Source organism: Cydia pomonella, unplaced genomic scaffold, assembly GCF_033807575.1.
Source record: "Cydia pomonella isolate Wapato2018A unplaced genomic scaffold, ilCydPomo1 PGA_scaffold_202, whole genome shotgun sequence".
NCBI lineage: Eukaryota > Metazoa > Arthropoda > Insecta > Lepidoptera > Tortricidae > Cydia > Cydia pomonella.
The window spans coordinates 778,550-797,564 of record NW_026907842.1 but is presented as its reverse complement, the minus strand read 5'-3'; the positions used below and the strand labels follow the sequence as shown (position 1 = coordinate 797,564).

General features: G+C 36.5%; 1 protein-coding gene across 1 annotated transcript; it reads left to right on the top strand.

The window, feature by feature from the left end:
- The first annotated feature begins 235 nt into the window (after positions 1 to 235).
- LOC133533708 (probable serine/threonine-protein kinase clkA) lies at positions 236 to 18,752 on the top strand. The gene is made up of 4 exons (XM_061872741.1): positions 236 to 2,351; positions 8,866 to 9,057; positions 10,563 to 10,744; positions 18,560 to 18,752. The coding sequence occupies exons 1-4, from the start codon at positions 273 to 275 to the stop codon at positions 18,750 to 18,752; spliced, it is 2,646 nt and encodes an 881-aa protein (XP_061728725.1). The 5' UTR covers positions 236 to 272.
- Positions 18,753 to 19,015: the final 263 nt, after the last annotated feature.

The following is a 19,015-nucleotide window of genomic DNA, read 5'->3' as shown; positions in this document are numbered from 1 at the left end:
CACGTTTGTATGCAGAAGCGGCCGTCCCCTTTGAAAAGGCGGAAGGTGAGCTTGAAATGACACCTCGTTACTGCATATTACATGGTAACGAATTACAAGATTATCGAACTCAAAGCATAATTAGCGGGGAAAATTTGTCGCGGTTAGTAAGCGTGAACGCTTTCGTTTTCTCATGCTGGGGCGGCGCACGCGCCCGCGCCTGAGCGCAGCAGTCGCTCCCGGCACTCCACCCGCTGACCACGCTCGGAAAATGTACACAGGAATAGACAATCATGTCTCGTAAAATATTCCGCGTCGCGCTCTTTTACCTCCTAGTCCTAAGCCTCGATGCGAAAAAATCCAGGAGAGTCAAAACTACTAAATCAGAAGACGACAGCAGCCCGCAACCAAGTGTAGTTTCTTACTCCACATTTGGCTTCAATGATGTCGGATCCTATGATGGCTTCGTACCCAGCTCTCCGGACTTTGCTACGTATTTGAGCAGTAATGTTAACAATCAGGATTCTCATCCTCCGAGGTTGTACGGGCCGGCGTTTCCGTCGTCGTTAGAATCATCTGGATTGGGTAATATAGAATCACAGCCGCAAGATGGCACCTTCAGTTCCGGCGATGACAACAATGCGCAGCCAAGCATATTGCAATATAGTGCAGCATCCTATTTCAACTCCGGTAACAATAATGATCAGGGGCAAAATGGTTCGCCTGAAGAAAAGTACCGACGGATAGTTGACGAAGAGAGCAATTCGCCAGTGTATGGAACTAAGTTGGGTGGCAAAAATAAACATAGATTGTTTAACCAATATAATGAAACTGCAGCGTTTGATGTTTATAGTAACGGAAACTCTCATCCCAGTGAAACAAGATATCCAAATTTTAAAGTAACTGAAACAACTCACGATACAAAGCCAGTATCATATGGTGAGACGGCTAGCAGCCACCAAAACATTTACAATTACGCTCCAACGTACCCGCCGACCGAAGCAGATGAAGTAAAGCCCTCATCTAACAACACATATTCCTTTAATTTTCCCAAAGTAATTGACTTTACAAAATATAAACAATATTATCCCACAGCAGTAGAAAACAAATTCCCTACTGCTACGTTTCAACCAGTAACAACTAAGCAAAAAGAAATTAAACAACATAATAACTATGACACTCACAATACTAATAATTACGAGAGTCACAGCAATAATAACTACGAAAGTCACGGAAATAATAATAATTACGGAAGCCACAACAATAACTTTGACGTGCACAGTAGTAATAAGAACTACGAAAGTCATACCAGTATTAACTATCCATCGCAGTCATTCAAAAATACCTATGAAGTCAAAGAAGAAGATCAAGAAAGTGATCTTCCAAAACCAATTTCCTACACAAATAATGCTTATTCAAATAATTTTGTAAGTTACACTAGTACCAAATCCAGTTTAAAGGATACAAAACCAGATTATGACTACAAGGATAAAGTGAAACCCACTCCGCCATGGTCATATAACAATACTATTAAAAATTGGAGAAACCCCTTAAAAGGCTACGAGTACTCTACTGATTATAGTAACATGAGTTTTAAATATGATAGTAGTGTACCACCAAAAGAAAAACATACAAGAAATAAGCCTTTTCATAGTTACACAGATGAGCTTACACCCGCAAGCAGTAATGTTGTAGATTTATCCGACTACAAATTTCCTGAAACTGACTACTCAAACTTTAAGAAGATCCCCGGTATTAAAGCACATTACGATGACGATGACTATTCTAGCTTACAAACAAAATACAAAGATTTGTTTAAATCTGATGATTACATTAATCAATTTAAAAACCTGTATAGTAACAATAATGCACCGTCAACAAGCTCTCTTTGGGGAAATGTTTACAAAGGCCCGGAATTCACATCTTTGAAATATCCTTCAACAAATTCTCACTTTAGTGATGAGATTACTAGCGATGTAGTTCATATAAAACCCGGTTTAAAGAACAAACAGAAGAATAGATTCAGTTATAATAAATACAGTGATAGTAAACCAAGTGAATGGTCATTTCAAAATAAATACCGGCCTTATAAAGCCAACAAGCCCAACGATTGGACTAAAGATGTGTCTCTGACGAGATTCAAGTCAGAGGAAGACTTGTTAGGTCTCAGAACTCACGATACATCCCACCCTTCATATATACCTTCGTATAAGCCTTTTAACGATGTATCAGATGAATTTGACTACAAGAAGCTCGTAGAGAAATGGCGGCAGTCCTACCTGAAATCAAAATACAAGGAATCGTTCCGCGATTTCGAGACCTATGCGTCAGATGCGAAACCCGTACATGTACCTATACCGAAGCCATACGCGGTAAGTCTTAGTAAATAATCGATTTCTATCAGTAATTTTGAAATAATTCGAATATCTCCGTCTTTTTACAAGATTTAGTAAAAAATGAACAAAAACCATATAGAGGAATGCGGATCGGAAAAGCTGGCAGCACGCGTCTCGCACTGATTTCCTCCGCTCGGGTAAGATGACGCGCGTGTGGCCCAGAGAAATCATGAAACAAAATACACGGCAATTTCATTCAGTAATGCGTTTGCTCGTGTTACTTGTCTTGGGTGCAGACTATAAAATGTTATATTTACGACCATTTTAGATATACAGACAATAACCCAACATATTCTTAATTTAATTACGAACATTGGTTTATGGTTGCGGATTTTTGGAGTTTAAGGATTTGCAAAACTTTCATGTAACTATTTATACATGTAATTAATGTTCCCACCCTCCCAACGCAAAAATAAATACGCGAATAAATATAGTATAACAACCCACCACCAAAAGTACAAATCTCGACACGTGTTTCGCCTCTCTACAAGGCATCCCAGGACCAGGAGGTGCTGGAGATGTTGACGGTCTGACGTCCGACAACTCAATTAAGTTAGCACTGATTGACTAGCACGTTAACATTTCGCGGATTACCAAAGTAATATTTTTTGTTTTAATAATTTACCTAGTTTGCTTCGTCCATTGCAAAAGTCCTGTCGAGATTAAACATGCCTAAATTTCGTTCTCTAGCTCAACCCTCATTGAAAGTGAAACGGAGGTTTGACCGAAGTACAGGGATAATCAATGGTTTTGCATAATGGACGCCTCGGTCCATCGTCCGGCGTTACGGGACATTGGCTCTTCTAAGTTATATGGGTAAGATTGCTTTCACTAGCGGTCAGATAATTAGAGTGTGCATAAAAGTTGATGGAATAAAATAATCGTGGTTAAAAACCGGAACATGGTTTCCTTGAGTTGTAGTTGTGGTCTAATTTGTGGCAATCAACTCATTTCAATTTCGGACACAGTCGCTTATAAATTACATTACCGTCCACGGTAAACTAAAAGCGATTACATACATCTCATGTAACATTATCGAGGACGTCCCCTGATTTATTGTTATGGCAAAATTGTTGACGTGGACGTCCACGGAAAAGTATAAAAGCCCCCAATGAAACCAAGAATAGGGCACAGCTCACAGCTCATCTGTATTTTATATGAGTTAAATTAAGTTATTAAATACTAATGTTTTACTTGTCATCAAACGCTTGGTTCGCGTGCGACTGAAAATGCTAATGTGGCGATTTACATTTGCGCAGGAGTTTCCTCCATTCACGGTAATCTGTGGACATTATAAATAGATGCGTGTGCGTGTATTGCTAGGATATGATGCTATGTTTAAAAAATTCTAATATAGGTACCTAAATACGGAATATTATAACTGCTTTTAACTTTCATTTTAGTAGATGGTCCGCTATCGTTCTGTACCTCTACCATACCTTAAATATCTATCTAGGTAATGTTTTTCTACCCGAGTATTAAGAGGAAAGGAAAGCTGCGGGGGCGGCTCCTAAAATGAGTACGATAAAGAATTAAGGACAACTGCAGCTTGGCAAAAAACCTGCGAAATAATCTCAGAAATCGAGGTTTCGTTCACGACATTTCCACCTCCAAGACTTAACCAATCGTGACGAAATATTCGAAAGATATGATTGATTTTTGCGTTTATTGTTGCCGATTCTGTATGCCATTTACGTTTACGGCGCATTTATTTGGCCGTTTTTAGCGCTTGTTTGAAATAACACTAGTTCTTATATTATAAAAACAAAACGCACAGACACAGGTACTGGTGATATTGAACTCATATAAAAACTATTCATCTTGAGCTAAAACCCAGAGAGGAAAATGTCGATAACGTTTGTACGTAAAAATGAGAACTAATCTTTCCTCTTAAGTTTAGGTAGGTATGTAAGTATATTTTTGTATTCTTAGGTAGGTACATATTCTATGTATACAACCATATCGTCAAAACTACTCTGCCTATTTCGTTGAAAGAGTAAATCCCTTTTTTCACGTTATTTATATATCTTAGTCTTACTTAGTACTCTTAGTTATTATCACAAAATACTACGTTGACTATAGTTGGTCAAACCAATTTGTCAGTTAATAAGAACAAAAAAAACTATACTCGTCCTTTTTTTTGGGTGCTAGTACTAGTGTAAAACAAAGATAGTATGATTCTCTCTGTCTATGTTGACATGAGATCGTCCTTTGACAAACTATATTCAACTTTTTTTGTGAACGCGTTCTCTGTTTTTAAGTTTTAACCGACTTCAAGATTTCAAAAGAGGAGGTTATCAATTCGGTTCTGTTTTTTTTTTAAATTTTTTTTAATGTTTGTTACTCCATAACTCCGTCATTTCTGAACCGATTTTGAAAATTATTTTTTTGTTTCAATGTATATATATAGAGATTGGTCCCGTTTTTGTCAAAACTCAGTTCTGATGATGGGATCCATGAGGAATCGAGGGAACTCTTCAAATGTGAAAGGCATACATATAGTGATTTTTAAATTTTCATCACCAAACCAAGCATTTACATTTGTTAGGCAAATTAAGTTCTCGAGACAAATTTTTGTCAAGCGCGAGATCTGATAGTAGAATCTATGAGGAATCGAGGGAACTCTTCAAATGTGAAAGGCATACATATAGTGATTTTTGTATTTTCATCAACAATTCAAATATTTCCATTTAAAAAAGTGACATTTGATGAAGTGGAACTGCTGATGATGATCAGAATGGAACTCTTCAACGACGCATAGTTCCCGCTTGGCGACTTGTCATCCTCTTTATGTTTGTTAGGCAAATTAGGTTTTCAAGATACATTTTTGTCAAGCTCGAGATCTGGTGGTAGAATCTATGAGGAATCGAAAAATCTCCTCAAATGTTAAAGGCATACATAAAAAAGTGCCATTTGATGAAGTGGGACTGCTGATGATGATCAGAATAGAACTCGTCAACGGCGCATAGTTCACGATTGGCGATTTGTCCTCTTCGCTGTGTTTATTAAGTAAATTAGATTTTAAAAGCATTTTTTTAATATAAAATAAAAACAAAAAATAAATATGTATTATAGGATACCTATTATTAATCATCTTTCTTTCATCGGTCTCCCTCATTGAAGTCGGTTTTTTTTCTTAAAAATTATTCGCTCAAGCAAATGGTTGCTTTTGTAATGTAAGATTTACAACACAGTACCTAGTCGATAGTTACAGTTACAGTCTTATAGTGAGCAATTGAACATGCATCTTAGGCGAGACGCCTCTTGGCACGGTAGTTGCTTGGGTCAAAATGAGCTCATCTAGCGTTTTAGCCAAGCGAGTGACCTTCCATCTGAAAAAAGAGGGGAAAGGAAAGCTCCAGTGATCCAGTCTTCTATTTACCTGTTGCTATGACACCATACATGACCTGATAACTACTCTACTATTCAATTTTACCTATGTAATGTAATGTAATTTATTAGGTAAGTATATAATTACTTTTTAGTAGCATAGGTATAAAGTGTCTAAAGGCCAAATTATTGGACAAAAGCACTTTGTAGACCCACGACGAAAGGACAATTAACCTGCGTCGACACGGCCTATTTTCACAGTAAGCGTAATCTGGGTCTCAAAATTAAATCTTTTCAGCAATTTTTTCGGAGAGGTAGGTACACTGTCTGTTTTTACAAAAAGCTCATTCTAAATATGATATCTTGTAATTAGTATTTTTTTAATACATCTGCAGTGCCAGCATAGTTCCTTTTTTATCACTTGTCAGTATGCCCGTCACTTTCGCGCTTACATACTTGTTAGAACGTGACAGACATGGTGACAAATGATAAAGAGCCGACTATCTTAGTCCTACTGGTTAATTTGTTTTTGAACATTATATAGGATAACATTCACAGTCCCTTGGCATGTATTTTGGAATAATCTATTCAGTCGTTTTCAATCTATTACTTATAGTATAGGTAGCAGTTCAAAGTCAACTTTGCTTTGTGAAATTTTTGGACGTTTTCTCATAATTTGTTAGACTAAGTAGTAAAAACGTTTTAGTATAATAAATACGTTGTGTAATCTACTCACAAAGCCCTTTCATTTGATACAGTACCATCAGTACCATCTGGTAGGTTTTAAAGAAAAAAAAGTCTTTGTACCGCTGACTTTAATGACGTTACAGTTACTACCCCGCCATTTTCGCGCTTGTCATATATTTGTATACAGGGCATCATACTGAATGCATTGAACCATATATACCCATAACTGAGATGACTTGAACGGAAATTAACCATAAACCTGATTTACCAACCTACTACTACGGCGACACGTGATTGGTAAAATCCATTATAGTTTACTAAAGCGTTTCGTAATGAGATCGTTATAGTTGAGTAAGGTCCGACCGAGAACGCTTTTTTTGTCTCGGCCGAGACCGAGACCGAGACCGAGATTCATTGGGATTCTCGGCCGAGACCGAGACCGAGACCGAGAATTTATAAAATAGAGAAAAAATACGAATTTTGCACTAAAATTGTTTTTATAATCGAAATTCGACGATTTATCAGAAAAAAGTTATCATAATCAATTCCTAGCGCTATTAAACAGTATTTTCAGGGTTCTGTAGCCATAATGGCAAAAATCGAACCCTTGTAGTTACGTCATGTCCCATGTCTGTCGGTCTGTGCGTATGTCACAGCCATTTTACTCAAAAACTATACGGTATATTTTATAACCAAAGTTTTTTTTTTTTTTATAACGATAGGCAAGCGTTTGACCACGATCTCACCTGATGGTAAGTGGTGATGCGGTCTACGGTGGAGCACGCTTACCTATGAGATACCTATTTACCCTAGCCTTGTAGAGACCCAGATTGTACTCATGCGGAAACACAGACTCGGGCAGGGCATTCCACTCCTTGGCAGTTGGAACGTAGGTGTAGATGTATTGTGTAAGTCGCTTCTTAGTTTCGAAAAAAATAATGTAAAATATATTCTCAAATATATACTCCGTATAAATGTAACAAAAAGTTAAAAAAAAAAACATGTGGCTCATCATTAGATAGGTCTTTAAAAATACAGAAAGGTTGCTAACACGTTTTTTTTATTAAATAAATACTTTAGTCAATAATCGATTTAAAAAAAAATTGTGTAATCCCCTCTAACTTTTGAACCGGGAGAGCAAAGCCATTAAAAAAATTCTAATTAAGCAAATAATTTTTCAGGAAAATTATTTTGAATATGGAAGAGTTATAAAAAAACTGATCTTATTAAAACCACAAAAGTGCCACTAACATACGCTCTTTTGCTTGTACGGCTTTTTTGTATTATATGAAGGTACGAAACCTTCCATTATGCGTGGTCCGACACGCACTTGGCCGGTTTTTCAGTACGGATATGCACAAAAAGAGGTAAAATAACAATAATCAAAATAAAGAGTTCTATATTGTAACCCAAAATATCCGCCACAGGTGTCGTTTTGTTCTTTGCTTTTTCCCTTTGACACAAACTTATTTAGTATCAAAATATCCAGTGTCATCTTCCACTCACAACAAGTTAATCTAAGTTACATCCCGATAACAATATACACCCATTTATTCATCAATAACAACTACCACAAAACGAAAAAAACCAAATGAACAAGTCATTACTTGCAACCGCGCCTATCCGATCCCAACACTTAGTATTTGATAAGTAATTGGCTTAAAATGTGACTATGAAACCAATTTAAATCACAAAAAACGTCACGCCAACCGGGCGATGCAACCAACGAGTGGCTTAGACCCCGGGGCTCGTGCGCGGAAAATTCAAATTCACCAATGATAACTCATTGCTTATTCTCGGTCTCGGCAAGAATCTCGGCCCATTTTGGCCGAGAACCGAGACCGAGATCTCGGCCCGATTTTTGGCCGAGAATGCCGAGACCGAGACCGAGACCGAGATCTCGGTCGGACCTTATAGTTGATTCAGGAGACCATAGTGAAAAATATGCGATTATAGTTTGGTATACAATTCTTAATTCAACCATTAGAATCGACGAGTAGAAAAACAATATTTGTAGAGACCACAATCATCATCTTTCTAGCGTTGTCCCGACTCGTTGCCACGGCTTATGGGAGCCTTGGGTCGGCTTGGCACTTAATCCCAAGAACTGGCGTAGGCACTAGCTTTACGAAAGCAACTGCCATATGAACTTCCAACCCAGAAGGGAAACTAGGACTTTTTAGGATTAGTCCAGTTTCCTTACGATGTGCACACGCTTGTGAATCTATTATAAAATCTTTCGCTTGCACGGGACTTAAAATATGCACTCGAAGAAATATCAAACTTTGCTCTCTTGTTGTACAAATAACTATATAAAATCAAGAACTAAGAATAATAATATATAATTCATTAGTCAGTTTAAAAAATAGCGAAATCAGCATCGCATCATCCGAACCTGACGTAAAAAAATAAAATAAAAAAAGTTACACAAAAGCATGAATACGCAAAATTTGACTCGCCCCGTACTCCGCAGATTGAAGTGCCCCGGCCCGTGATCGTGCCGGTGCCGGAGCCGTACCCGGTCCGGGTGCCGATACCCAAGCCGGTAGCCGTGCCGGTAATCAAAGAGCTCAACGTGCAGATCGAGAAACCCGTACCCTATCCGGTCTATAAAAAGGTCCCATACCCGGTGGAAAAACCTGTACCCGTACCTGTTGAAAAGCAGGTCAGTGTTTTATAGTTCGATTTTCATAAAAGTTTACCTTGAGCACTTTTCAGAATTTGAAATATGTCTTTTACGATTCAAAATTGCTTTGATGTGAAGAATAATTTTGTTTTTTCTATTTCGCCGCAAGATTCATTAAAAAAATGAAGATATTTGGCCACGAAGCAAAGGCCTCGGAAATGAAATGAAAACCGTTTACTTTGTATGGAAATAGCGAAACAAATTTAATGTTTTTGAGTGTAAATACTACTAATTCTGAGAAAAATATGGATGCATAATAATAATGGGTAAAAAGGTAAACTTTATTGTGAAAATGCCTAATTGCGGCTTGGAATATTTGGAAAATTATTAAATATATTGTTTCCTGCTTACGTACATTAATTTACTGTTAATTTAAGTAATTAAATAATTGAAGGTCATTGCGTATCAGTATATATTAAAATAATATGAGTTTTTATCATTATGAATATTACATATGTATAAGTTATTATATTTATCTCAGTTGGACGTGATGAGTTTATATTCCGTTGGATTGCGTTGCTGGCAGCTTTTTATATCCGTACATTGTATCTTATACAAATATTTATTACATACATTAGTGGCATTTATATACAATTTATATAGGTCCTCCTCATCGTTTTCGATGACGGCGATCCTAAATAAATATTATGGACGTTGTCTAGCATTTTATATACGTATGTATACAACAAATATGCAGGTGCGTACTCGTATATGTATATGTTGGTGTTTTTGCTTTCAGTCTGGTTTTCAATTTACTTAATTAATAGGCACTGCTTAATTGATTCTAATTTTAACACTACTCTTTAATTAAGTACTTAATAAACAATGAACAATGACAGGCTTCTTATTCCCCGAGCTATACTTAACGAGTGAACGTTTTTGCGTGTGTCTTATCGAGATACAGGCATAATGTCTTGTGTAAACTAGACGAGATTCTAGAATAGATAATTCATTAAAATATTTTTTACTGAAATTCGTTTGAATGAATTATCTGATCGAAAAAACGTCTGCTCTGGCTCACTTGCTGGCATTCTCACAACAACAAAAAGTTTTTTTAAGGATTTACCTACTGACGAGTATAACGAGTAGTGACAAGCTTAAAGTTAGGTAAACAAGGTGGCGCCTGTATAGGATTAAAATTAAATTAATTAATTAATGCGTTTTTGTTGAAGCCGCTTGGGTATAATCACTGAAAAACTAATATGTATAATTACTGAACTAGTGTATATATTGTATATAAGTATAACTAATAAAACTTAACAATTCCCTTGTTTTTAAAGTACTTACATCCTGCCCTGCTTTTTAAGTATACATATTTTGTGTAGGCGTAACAAGAAAAACTTTATTTAAATATTAATTTCATTCATGCAATTTGAAGTTTAATACCATACGTTAGGCTCTTAATATTGTTTGGTGATAGTGATAGCATAATATAAAGTCTATGAAGATTACATCCCAATTTCTACCTAACTTTTATAATGTAGGTACCCGTTCCAGTGGTGAAGCCATATCCAGTGCCGGTGCCGCACATAAGGCCGGTGTTCCACCACACGCGGCCGCACGAGGAGCTCGACGAGGCCGGCACGGACGATGAGGAGGACTATCTACCGCGCCCTGATGGCTACAGGACGAGTAAGAAAGTGCCGTATTCTAAGCGGCCTAAGAGGTGAGATATGATTACATTCTATCACTTAACTTTTGAGCCTCTGTTGCATATTAGTGTAGTTGTTCCATTACGACCTCCAATAAATAAAAAATGCACGAAGAAATGACTTATATGATTCTGTGTATTACTAAAATATGTTTTGTGATGTCGCAACTATAAAACACTTTCATTTTACACAACTTAGTGAATTAACATAAAACATTAACAATATATATTTTAGTTTTATGCTCTGAAAGAGGGTCATCGTTGTTCTAAAAAGTTTCGATAAGCAATTGAAATTTGATGCATATGGATTTGATAAATAATATTAATTCTGATATTTAACTCCCCATTCCATAAATAACGATACTTTTACTTCAATGGTTAATCAAAAGTACTCTCAAGAAATGATTTATAAATATTATCAAATATCAAACATTTATTCAGCAAATAGGCCACAGGGGCACTTTTACATGTCCATTTTTACAAATAATAAAAATTAAAAATATATTTACACACGTTTCAAAAAACACATGTATTTTACTTTCCTCGAAATGAGAAATAGAGTCTTTAACTCGGGTAAAGTTTCAGCCTCAGACTATTGACGTTCTCACTGCGTTCGACCGCCTAACTACCTCGGCAGAAAATAGTGCCTTTCATCCCCTGGTTTCTTCTATTTTTTCCTAATCAGTACCCCTAGTGTAAATTTAATCGACATCATAACGTGACGAGCGCGTTTGCGTTAAGTCTCATTTTGTATAGGATTTTGAGTTTCCAAAACGTCCCGCTTGGCGCGCTCTTTCTAAATCACATACAAAATGAGACTAAACGCAAACGCGTACGTCACGTTTCGAAATCGAATTTATTTACACTAGGGGTACAGAACACGATACCCAATATGCCCGTGAACTAGGGTGACCAGATCTGATTTCCGGTTTTACGGGACAACTGCATTGAAAATACGGTGAGAAATCGGTAGATAATTAATAAATACAATTTTATATCGTGCAATAAAGTTTAAAAAAAAAATACGGGGTTCGAGGTCAAAATACGAGACAGGCTGCTTTTTATTAATCAACTTTTTTTAAATCATAAAATTTGTCATAATCAATGAAATAAACTAAACAATTGCTAAATTTCTTTGAAAGACTTTAAAAAACAATATTACCTAAATAATATACAACACAACAATTTTCATATTATCTGGAAGGGAAATTGTGAAATAATCAAAATAGGTATTTTTTAAATCATTAAATGCCATTGGATCTCAAAACTAAACCCATAAAATACGGGACATCTGGCCATCCTACCTTGAACGGATTCCCACTGTTTTAGGTACATTCTGTATTAGGTTGCCTTAATAGGTACTTAGGGTGTATTTTTCAATTTCTATTATATATTTATTTCGAATCTGGGCGATCTAGTAGTGTTAGTAGAGTACTACAAATCTTAAAATTAATTAAGGTTAGTGACATACGATTTACAAATCATTTAATAGACACATTAAGATAGATAACACAAATGGGTAGTATAATAAATAATATTATAACATGTAGACTACATTTTTTCATCTTTTGGGGTTACCTAATGTAAGTTTTTGGTTACAATTATATATGTACAATAATTAGTAGAAACACGATATATAAAGAAAACAATGTTTTTTCCATACTTTTGGCCTTTGGGGTGTAAATTACATGAAAACTTTAAAAAATAACGCAATATTGTCCTTAACTGTTACGACTAATAAGTCGCGTTTATATTAGAGTTGCTATTCAATTTTTTTTAACAAATCTCAGTATCAGCTTTCATTAGTCCAAATCTACTATTTCATTGAATAAAATCCCATCAAAAACATTTTCATGTAAATGTTGCCAAGACGAAACCATAAGGCTCGCACTCAAAAAGTTATCAGATCTCTTGTAGAGCCAAGCTTCTAACTCTACAAGCCTAATTTCACAAAGTCTACACCTTAGTCAAAATATATGGCTTGGCCGTTTCGCTACCCTCACATGGGTATAAGGTGATAAATTTATTCACTAATCATTATTTTTCATTATACAATACTTCTTGTAGTAACGAGAGGGCCAAGCCACATATTTTGACTAAGGTGTAGAGTTTGTGAAATTAGGCTTGTAGACTTAGAAGCTGGGCTCTACAAGAGTTCTGATACCTTTTTGACAGTGCGAGCCTTATGGTTTCGTCTTGGCAACATTTTACATGAAAATGTTTTTGATGAAATTTCACTTCTTTTTGTAAGTTGCTTATGATAATCTTCCATCCACTAATTTAAAGGGTTGGGGGTGATTTACTATTAAAAACTATTAAATACGTATCTGGGCGAATGTTTTATACAATCTGCTTTTTTACTAATTCCCCATAGAAACTTTAACCTCTTTTTCCTCCCTAACGCGCCTTTCCGCCCCATTTTCACCCTTACGGGATGATTTTGGGGCTGAAAACTATTCTATATCCTTCCCCATAACAGAACTATTTACATATCGAATTTCAACTAAATTGTTTCAGCGGTTATTGATTCTCCATACAAAATTCCACCCCCCCTTTTCACCACATTAGGGGTTAAAATTTCAAGCTTTTCATTTTTTTTGTTATTTGTATATTAATACTATCATACATACCAAATTTCAGCTTCCTAGGACATCAGGAAGTACTCTAAGGGTTTTGATGATCATCAGTGAGTGAGTGAGTGAGTGGGTCAGTTTTTAGTCAGTGGGTTTTTTTTAGATATGAATAAAATCCAAAGTATGAGAGCTATGCAGTTGAAATTTTATATGCTTAATAAGTCCACTATTGAGATTGTATCCCGAGGGTTTTGTTGATCTGGTATAATCCACACTCAAGTTATGAGGGTTCAAAAAACGACGAAGCGCTTCGAGAAAAGGTAGGGAGTGCCCTTGCGCTTCGCTTTGCTCGTCTTGGCGGGGGCACGGAGATTGATATATTCGACGGATCACTGTCGAATATGGAAAGTGAATGCAGTCACTACTGTATACGTTATCAATTATCATCAAAAAACGTAATAGGCCTCATTAACCGTTTTTCAGGAAACATTTACTAATGACGGCACTGACATTGTAATATCAATGCATAACTACAGCACTTTCAGCAGTCTAAATCGTGCGTGCATTACATAACATACCGTCGTGCCGTAACTCATCAAACATGCAACTGAAGTTCAAAGACTTATTCAGGTTGTGTTTAACATTACGATTGATATACATAGATATATTCTATTATAAGCCTATACGGTGTCCAACTGCTGGGCAAAGGTCTCCCCCCTCGATCTCCACTCGTCTCGGTTTTGAGCAATCTCCGGCCAGTCGTTGAGATATGCGTCCAGGTCGTCCCGTCATCTCCGTCTGGGCCTACCCGATCCTGGCCCGTCTTGCGGCGCCCATAACGTGGTTATTTTTGCCCACCTCTGTGGGTGCATGCGGCAGACATGGCCGGCCCAGTCCCATTTCAGCTTGGCGGTCTTAGCTCCAACATCATTAATGCTTGTTTTTGAACGCAGCGTAGAGTTACGGATTCGGTCCGTTCTAAATCCGTTTTACTCTTTGGAAAACCTTCAATTTGGTATTTTACATACATACATAGATATTAGACAAATATATATAAGTAAGCATATAGATCGCTTGTCGCTACTATACAGTACAGAAACTTATTCATTCGTATACGTAAGTAAGTACCTAAGTAAATATAAGATGCAAACAAATAAGTTACCGATATTTTAAGAGATTAGATAAAAACAATTAACTTTAAATAGAATTTAAAAAAACTTTTCATAACTTTTTGTTGTTTTAATTTCACATTTTAAAATTTAATAAACAAAAAATATAATTTGTTATCTATCTAAAAATAATCGCATGTGCAAATAACTGACAAGATGTCTACACTATGTACTTTCTGTCATTTCAACATTTTTTTCTTAAATTTCATAGTCAACGCATGCCAATGTGTCATTTGATTTATCAACGTGAAGTGGCCAGTTAAGAGTTAGGTAAAAAAGGTTCTAGAATCTGTTCAATGAGGTCTCATGTTTAATTATCTCATTATCAGGGTGTTTTTATGTAGCAAATTTGTTTTCCAATTTTCTCCCAAAAACATCATAAAACTTATAATGCTTCATACACTTACAATAAATATACTCGAGGATCCGAGTACTATCAGCTGTAAAAATATTGCTAACTAATTTGTTAGCACCTTATATAAGGGCTGTATCGAAAAATAAGTGGACAGGATACTATAAATACGTACACGCAACTTTAATGAATTAAAACTGTTTATTACGTAGATTAAAAACCTTATGTATGGGTAACATTTAATATTAGATACTATATCACAATTCCTTTAAAATTATCAAAATGGGGCTTTTAATTAAGTAACGGTTTTTTTTATCGATTGGTGCAAAATTAAGGATACAACAATACGCAAACTCGTTAAAAAGTGTAAGTTACAGGCATACACAAACTGCTAAATAAGTTCGGAAACATTGACTATGGAAGATCTGCTCAGTTCTTGAAGAAAACATGGACCTCCCTGCATTGCATAAGAAAGTAGTACCCGGGGATCGGAAACCGGTATTTTTTGTATTGGAACGAACACGGTATTTTTCAATTTCTAATTGGGCAATCTAATAATATACTAAGTCCTTATCTAAAACACAACTGACTCCTACATTTGGAGTATAAAATTAACCGAAATACATGGTTATTTCGAAGTTTTTGCAAAAAACCGTTTCCGATCCCTGCGATTTTTTTTTATTCCAACTTTTTCTGTCCGAGATGCTGCCAAGATAGCTAAAACATATGAAGAACTAAAAAATATGTAACCTAAAGTTAGCTTAGTTAGTAAACCTACACGTCAAACAGAAACAATCTAAATGAGAAGATGAAAGCGTCACGCGAATGGTATACTCATTATACTTAACCGATTTTACACACACAATTATATTATTCACAATACACAATTATATTACTCATTTGACCCAAAGAACCTCAATATGGCTCTTAGTAATATAAATGAAGACTTACTAACTATAGCTAAGTGGTCGCAGAAAAACAATCTTGTGTTAAACCCATCGAAGTCGCAATATGTAGTTCTGGGCAATAAACGACAACGCACATCTATCAAAGAACAGAACCCAAGAGTACTGATTGGTGACGAGCTTGTTGCCCAAGTAGAAAGTGCAAAAAACCTAGGTCTTATTTTGGATGGTGAACTGCGTTATATAGATCATATTAATTTGAAAATCCGTAATGCCTTCTACAGACTCAAGGTATTATATAATATCCGCAAATACCTATCAGTTAAGGTGAGAGAGATACTAGTGGAATCGCTGATACTCTCTCAATTTAACTACGCAGACGTGGTGTACGGGCCGAGACTCTTAGCGGTAACGAAAAAATCTATACAAAGAGTACAAAATGCATGTGTTCGTTTCTGTTACGAGGTTCCCAAACGAGCACACATTACTCCATTTCTTAACGACAAGAAACTGCTAAACATGGAGAACCGCAGGCAGCAACATTTAGCTTATACAGTTAGGAAGGTGTTAGACTTCCAGAGGCCCTACTATCTGTATGAAAAGTTAAAATGGATCAAGGACTCGCGCTCCAGGTGGCTGAGAAGCTGCACCAAACTTGCCACGCCCAAACATAAAACAGCTTTCTTTAGAGGGAGTTTTAAATTTGCTGCTTCCAAAGTATGGAATGACCTGCCTCCACCGCTCCGAGAGCCGATATCGTTGTTTAAATACAAAAGGTTAGTACAGGCTCACCTCTTGGCCAAGCAGAGCGATGAGGCATTCCCTCCCTCTTAAAGATGACTCTCATAAGCGTTCACAACCCACTCACATACACATACTCACACACACTTACAGAGACACACAAGCATAATCGCGAGCAATCCTAATCTGTTACTTTTTTATATTAATTATAGTTAATAGTTACCCATCTTTGTAATGCAATACACTAAGAAGTACAAGTGTTGTTACTAAGAGTGACTAAGTTTATTGATAGCTCATAGAAACGGGACTTAATAATGTGTAAAACCGTGAAAGTTTAATCAGTGTTAAGTCTATTGTTGTAAAATTTACCATGTTTTTTTCTTTCAATCTTTTTCTTTCATGAGCACAAAAGTATTAGTATTATATATTTCGATGTATTATGTCCGACCGTCCTTAGTCTGGGACCGGTCTGAAAACCAGCGCCGGGCATGTCGGCCCGGCACACGCTGAGACTGGAACCCTTTGCCCAATACAATAAATACAATACCGGTTGATCTGTTTAAATTATTAATGTATCTTTTTTTAACTATTATGTAACCTTATTCTCCTATGTACTTGTATGTGGCAATAAATGATTCTTATTCTTATTCTTATTCTTATTCTTATTTTTCAGATGACAATCCCAAATGTAATTAAATGTTGGTACCCAAATATCAGATTGGGGGGTGCAACTACATAAATAGCTTGGCTACAAACTGGGTAAACCATTTCTCTAGGCATTCTACAGCCGTATCGATATACGGGACAGGTATAAAATACGGTACGCGACCCTTCAATACGGTGACAGTCCCCTATACACGGGACGTATAGCAACTCTACCTATAACAATCTATATAAATAAAAATGAATGGCCAAAATGTATGTGATCGCATAACTTCCGAAAGAGGGACCGATTTGGCTAATTTTGATATTGCAATCAGGGAAGGTTTAAACGGTGAGATAATATGAAAAAATTAATAGAGCCATAACACGAAAAATTGATTGATTGGGTGCGTTCAGAAATGGAATATATGGTAATAATTTATTAGAGACCTTAACTCCCCCTCCTCGCACTTGGCACATTAAACATGGCGATAAATAATAGACCGCGAGCCAGGAACAATTTCTATGACCAATTGCCTCCCGGCTGAAAACTCGTGTAGTGGTTAACGGCTAGGTATGATGAACCCTCGTGGATGTCAGCTGTCGCTTCGTTGGTGGGTTGACCGGAGGAATGGCAGCCACCGAAACACGTGAAACAAAAAAAAATTCATCGCCTCCCGTTTGATACTTTGTCAAATGATAGTTCAGATGCTGTTGTCAATTAAAAAAATCGTCAGCCGGTTATATCGCGGTGGTAAGAACATCAGCTGGTCGCATGTAGCATTTCATCAGGCGGAATCGCCTAAAAAGCCATCAACGGATTACGCAATCTACACATTACGCATACGTTGCCGCACATATAGTGGTAGGCGCATATTTTTTACATGTTCATTTATAGCTGACGATCATTCCACCGCGATAGAACCGGCTGACAGTTTTTAAAGTATAAAACAGCATCTAAACTATCATCTGACAAAGTATCAGCCGGGAGGCGATGACTGACGAAATATGCTCCTGGCCCGCGGTCTATATTGTTACAAACGTAGTCAATTTTGATGCATTTTATTTTCATATACATTAGGTATGTGGCATGTTCAAGTGATTTGATTGATGTTGCAATCTGATTAAACAATGGAAGTCCATATGCATTACCTACTTTTAGGAATAGAGATTATTCATCGCGAAGGGAATGAGGCAGTGCAATTGTTTAGGTTTTAGGTTTAAATATCTTAGTCTCAATTATAGCAGGTTTTATTTCATGATAATTATTATTAATTTCGAATGCTATTTTTTGTAATATTGTTGAAAATGCCGTGGAGCCGATTTTGGTATACCAATATTACATGCTGGGTTGGATTAAACATTTGACAAAGCCAAATTAAGCTTCCTAGCATAGCAAAACAGAATGTTGTGCATATAAAATAAAACTTCGAATTTAACTATTTCAGCCCGCGCTACCGTGACCGGCCGCGTAGGCCCCAGCGAGCCCCGTACCACGACCGGAACAGAAGACAGTGGCCAGACAGGAGGCCTACCAGGAGGCCCTCGGAGCTTCGTCCTTCGCCGTTTAGATCTCCCTACGATGATGAGTTTGAACGCAGCGACTACTACCTGCACTGCCAGAGAACCAGACTCTGTTAGCGTTATTCCAATTCATGGGACAATGTATTGTTCTGCATTTGTTTACTTTCTTAGTGAGACTGGTTTAAAATTTAAATTAAGTGATGAAGCAAGCTTTTCAATAGTATTTTATGTGACTGTATATAAAAAGCATTAAAATACGAGTGTGGCTTTATGAAACGAGCTGAAACGAGTTTCAAAAAAACATACGAGTGTTTTAATATCTACCTAATAATGTACATCATATACTGCTTTATCCACACACATGTTATAGCTAAGCTCTC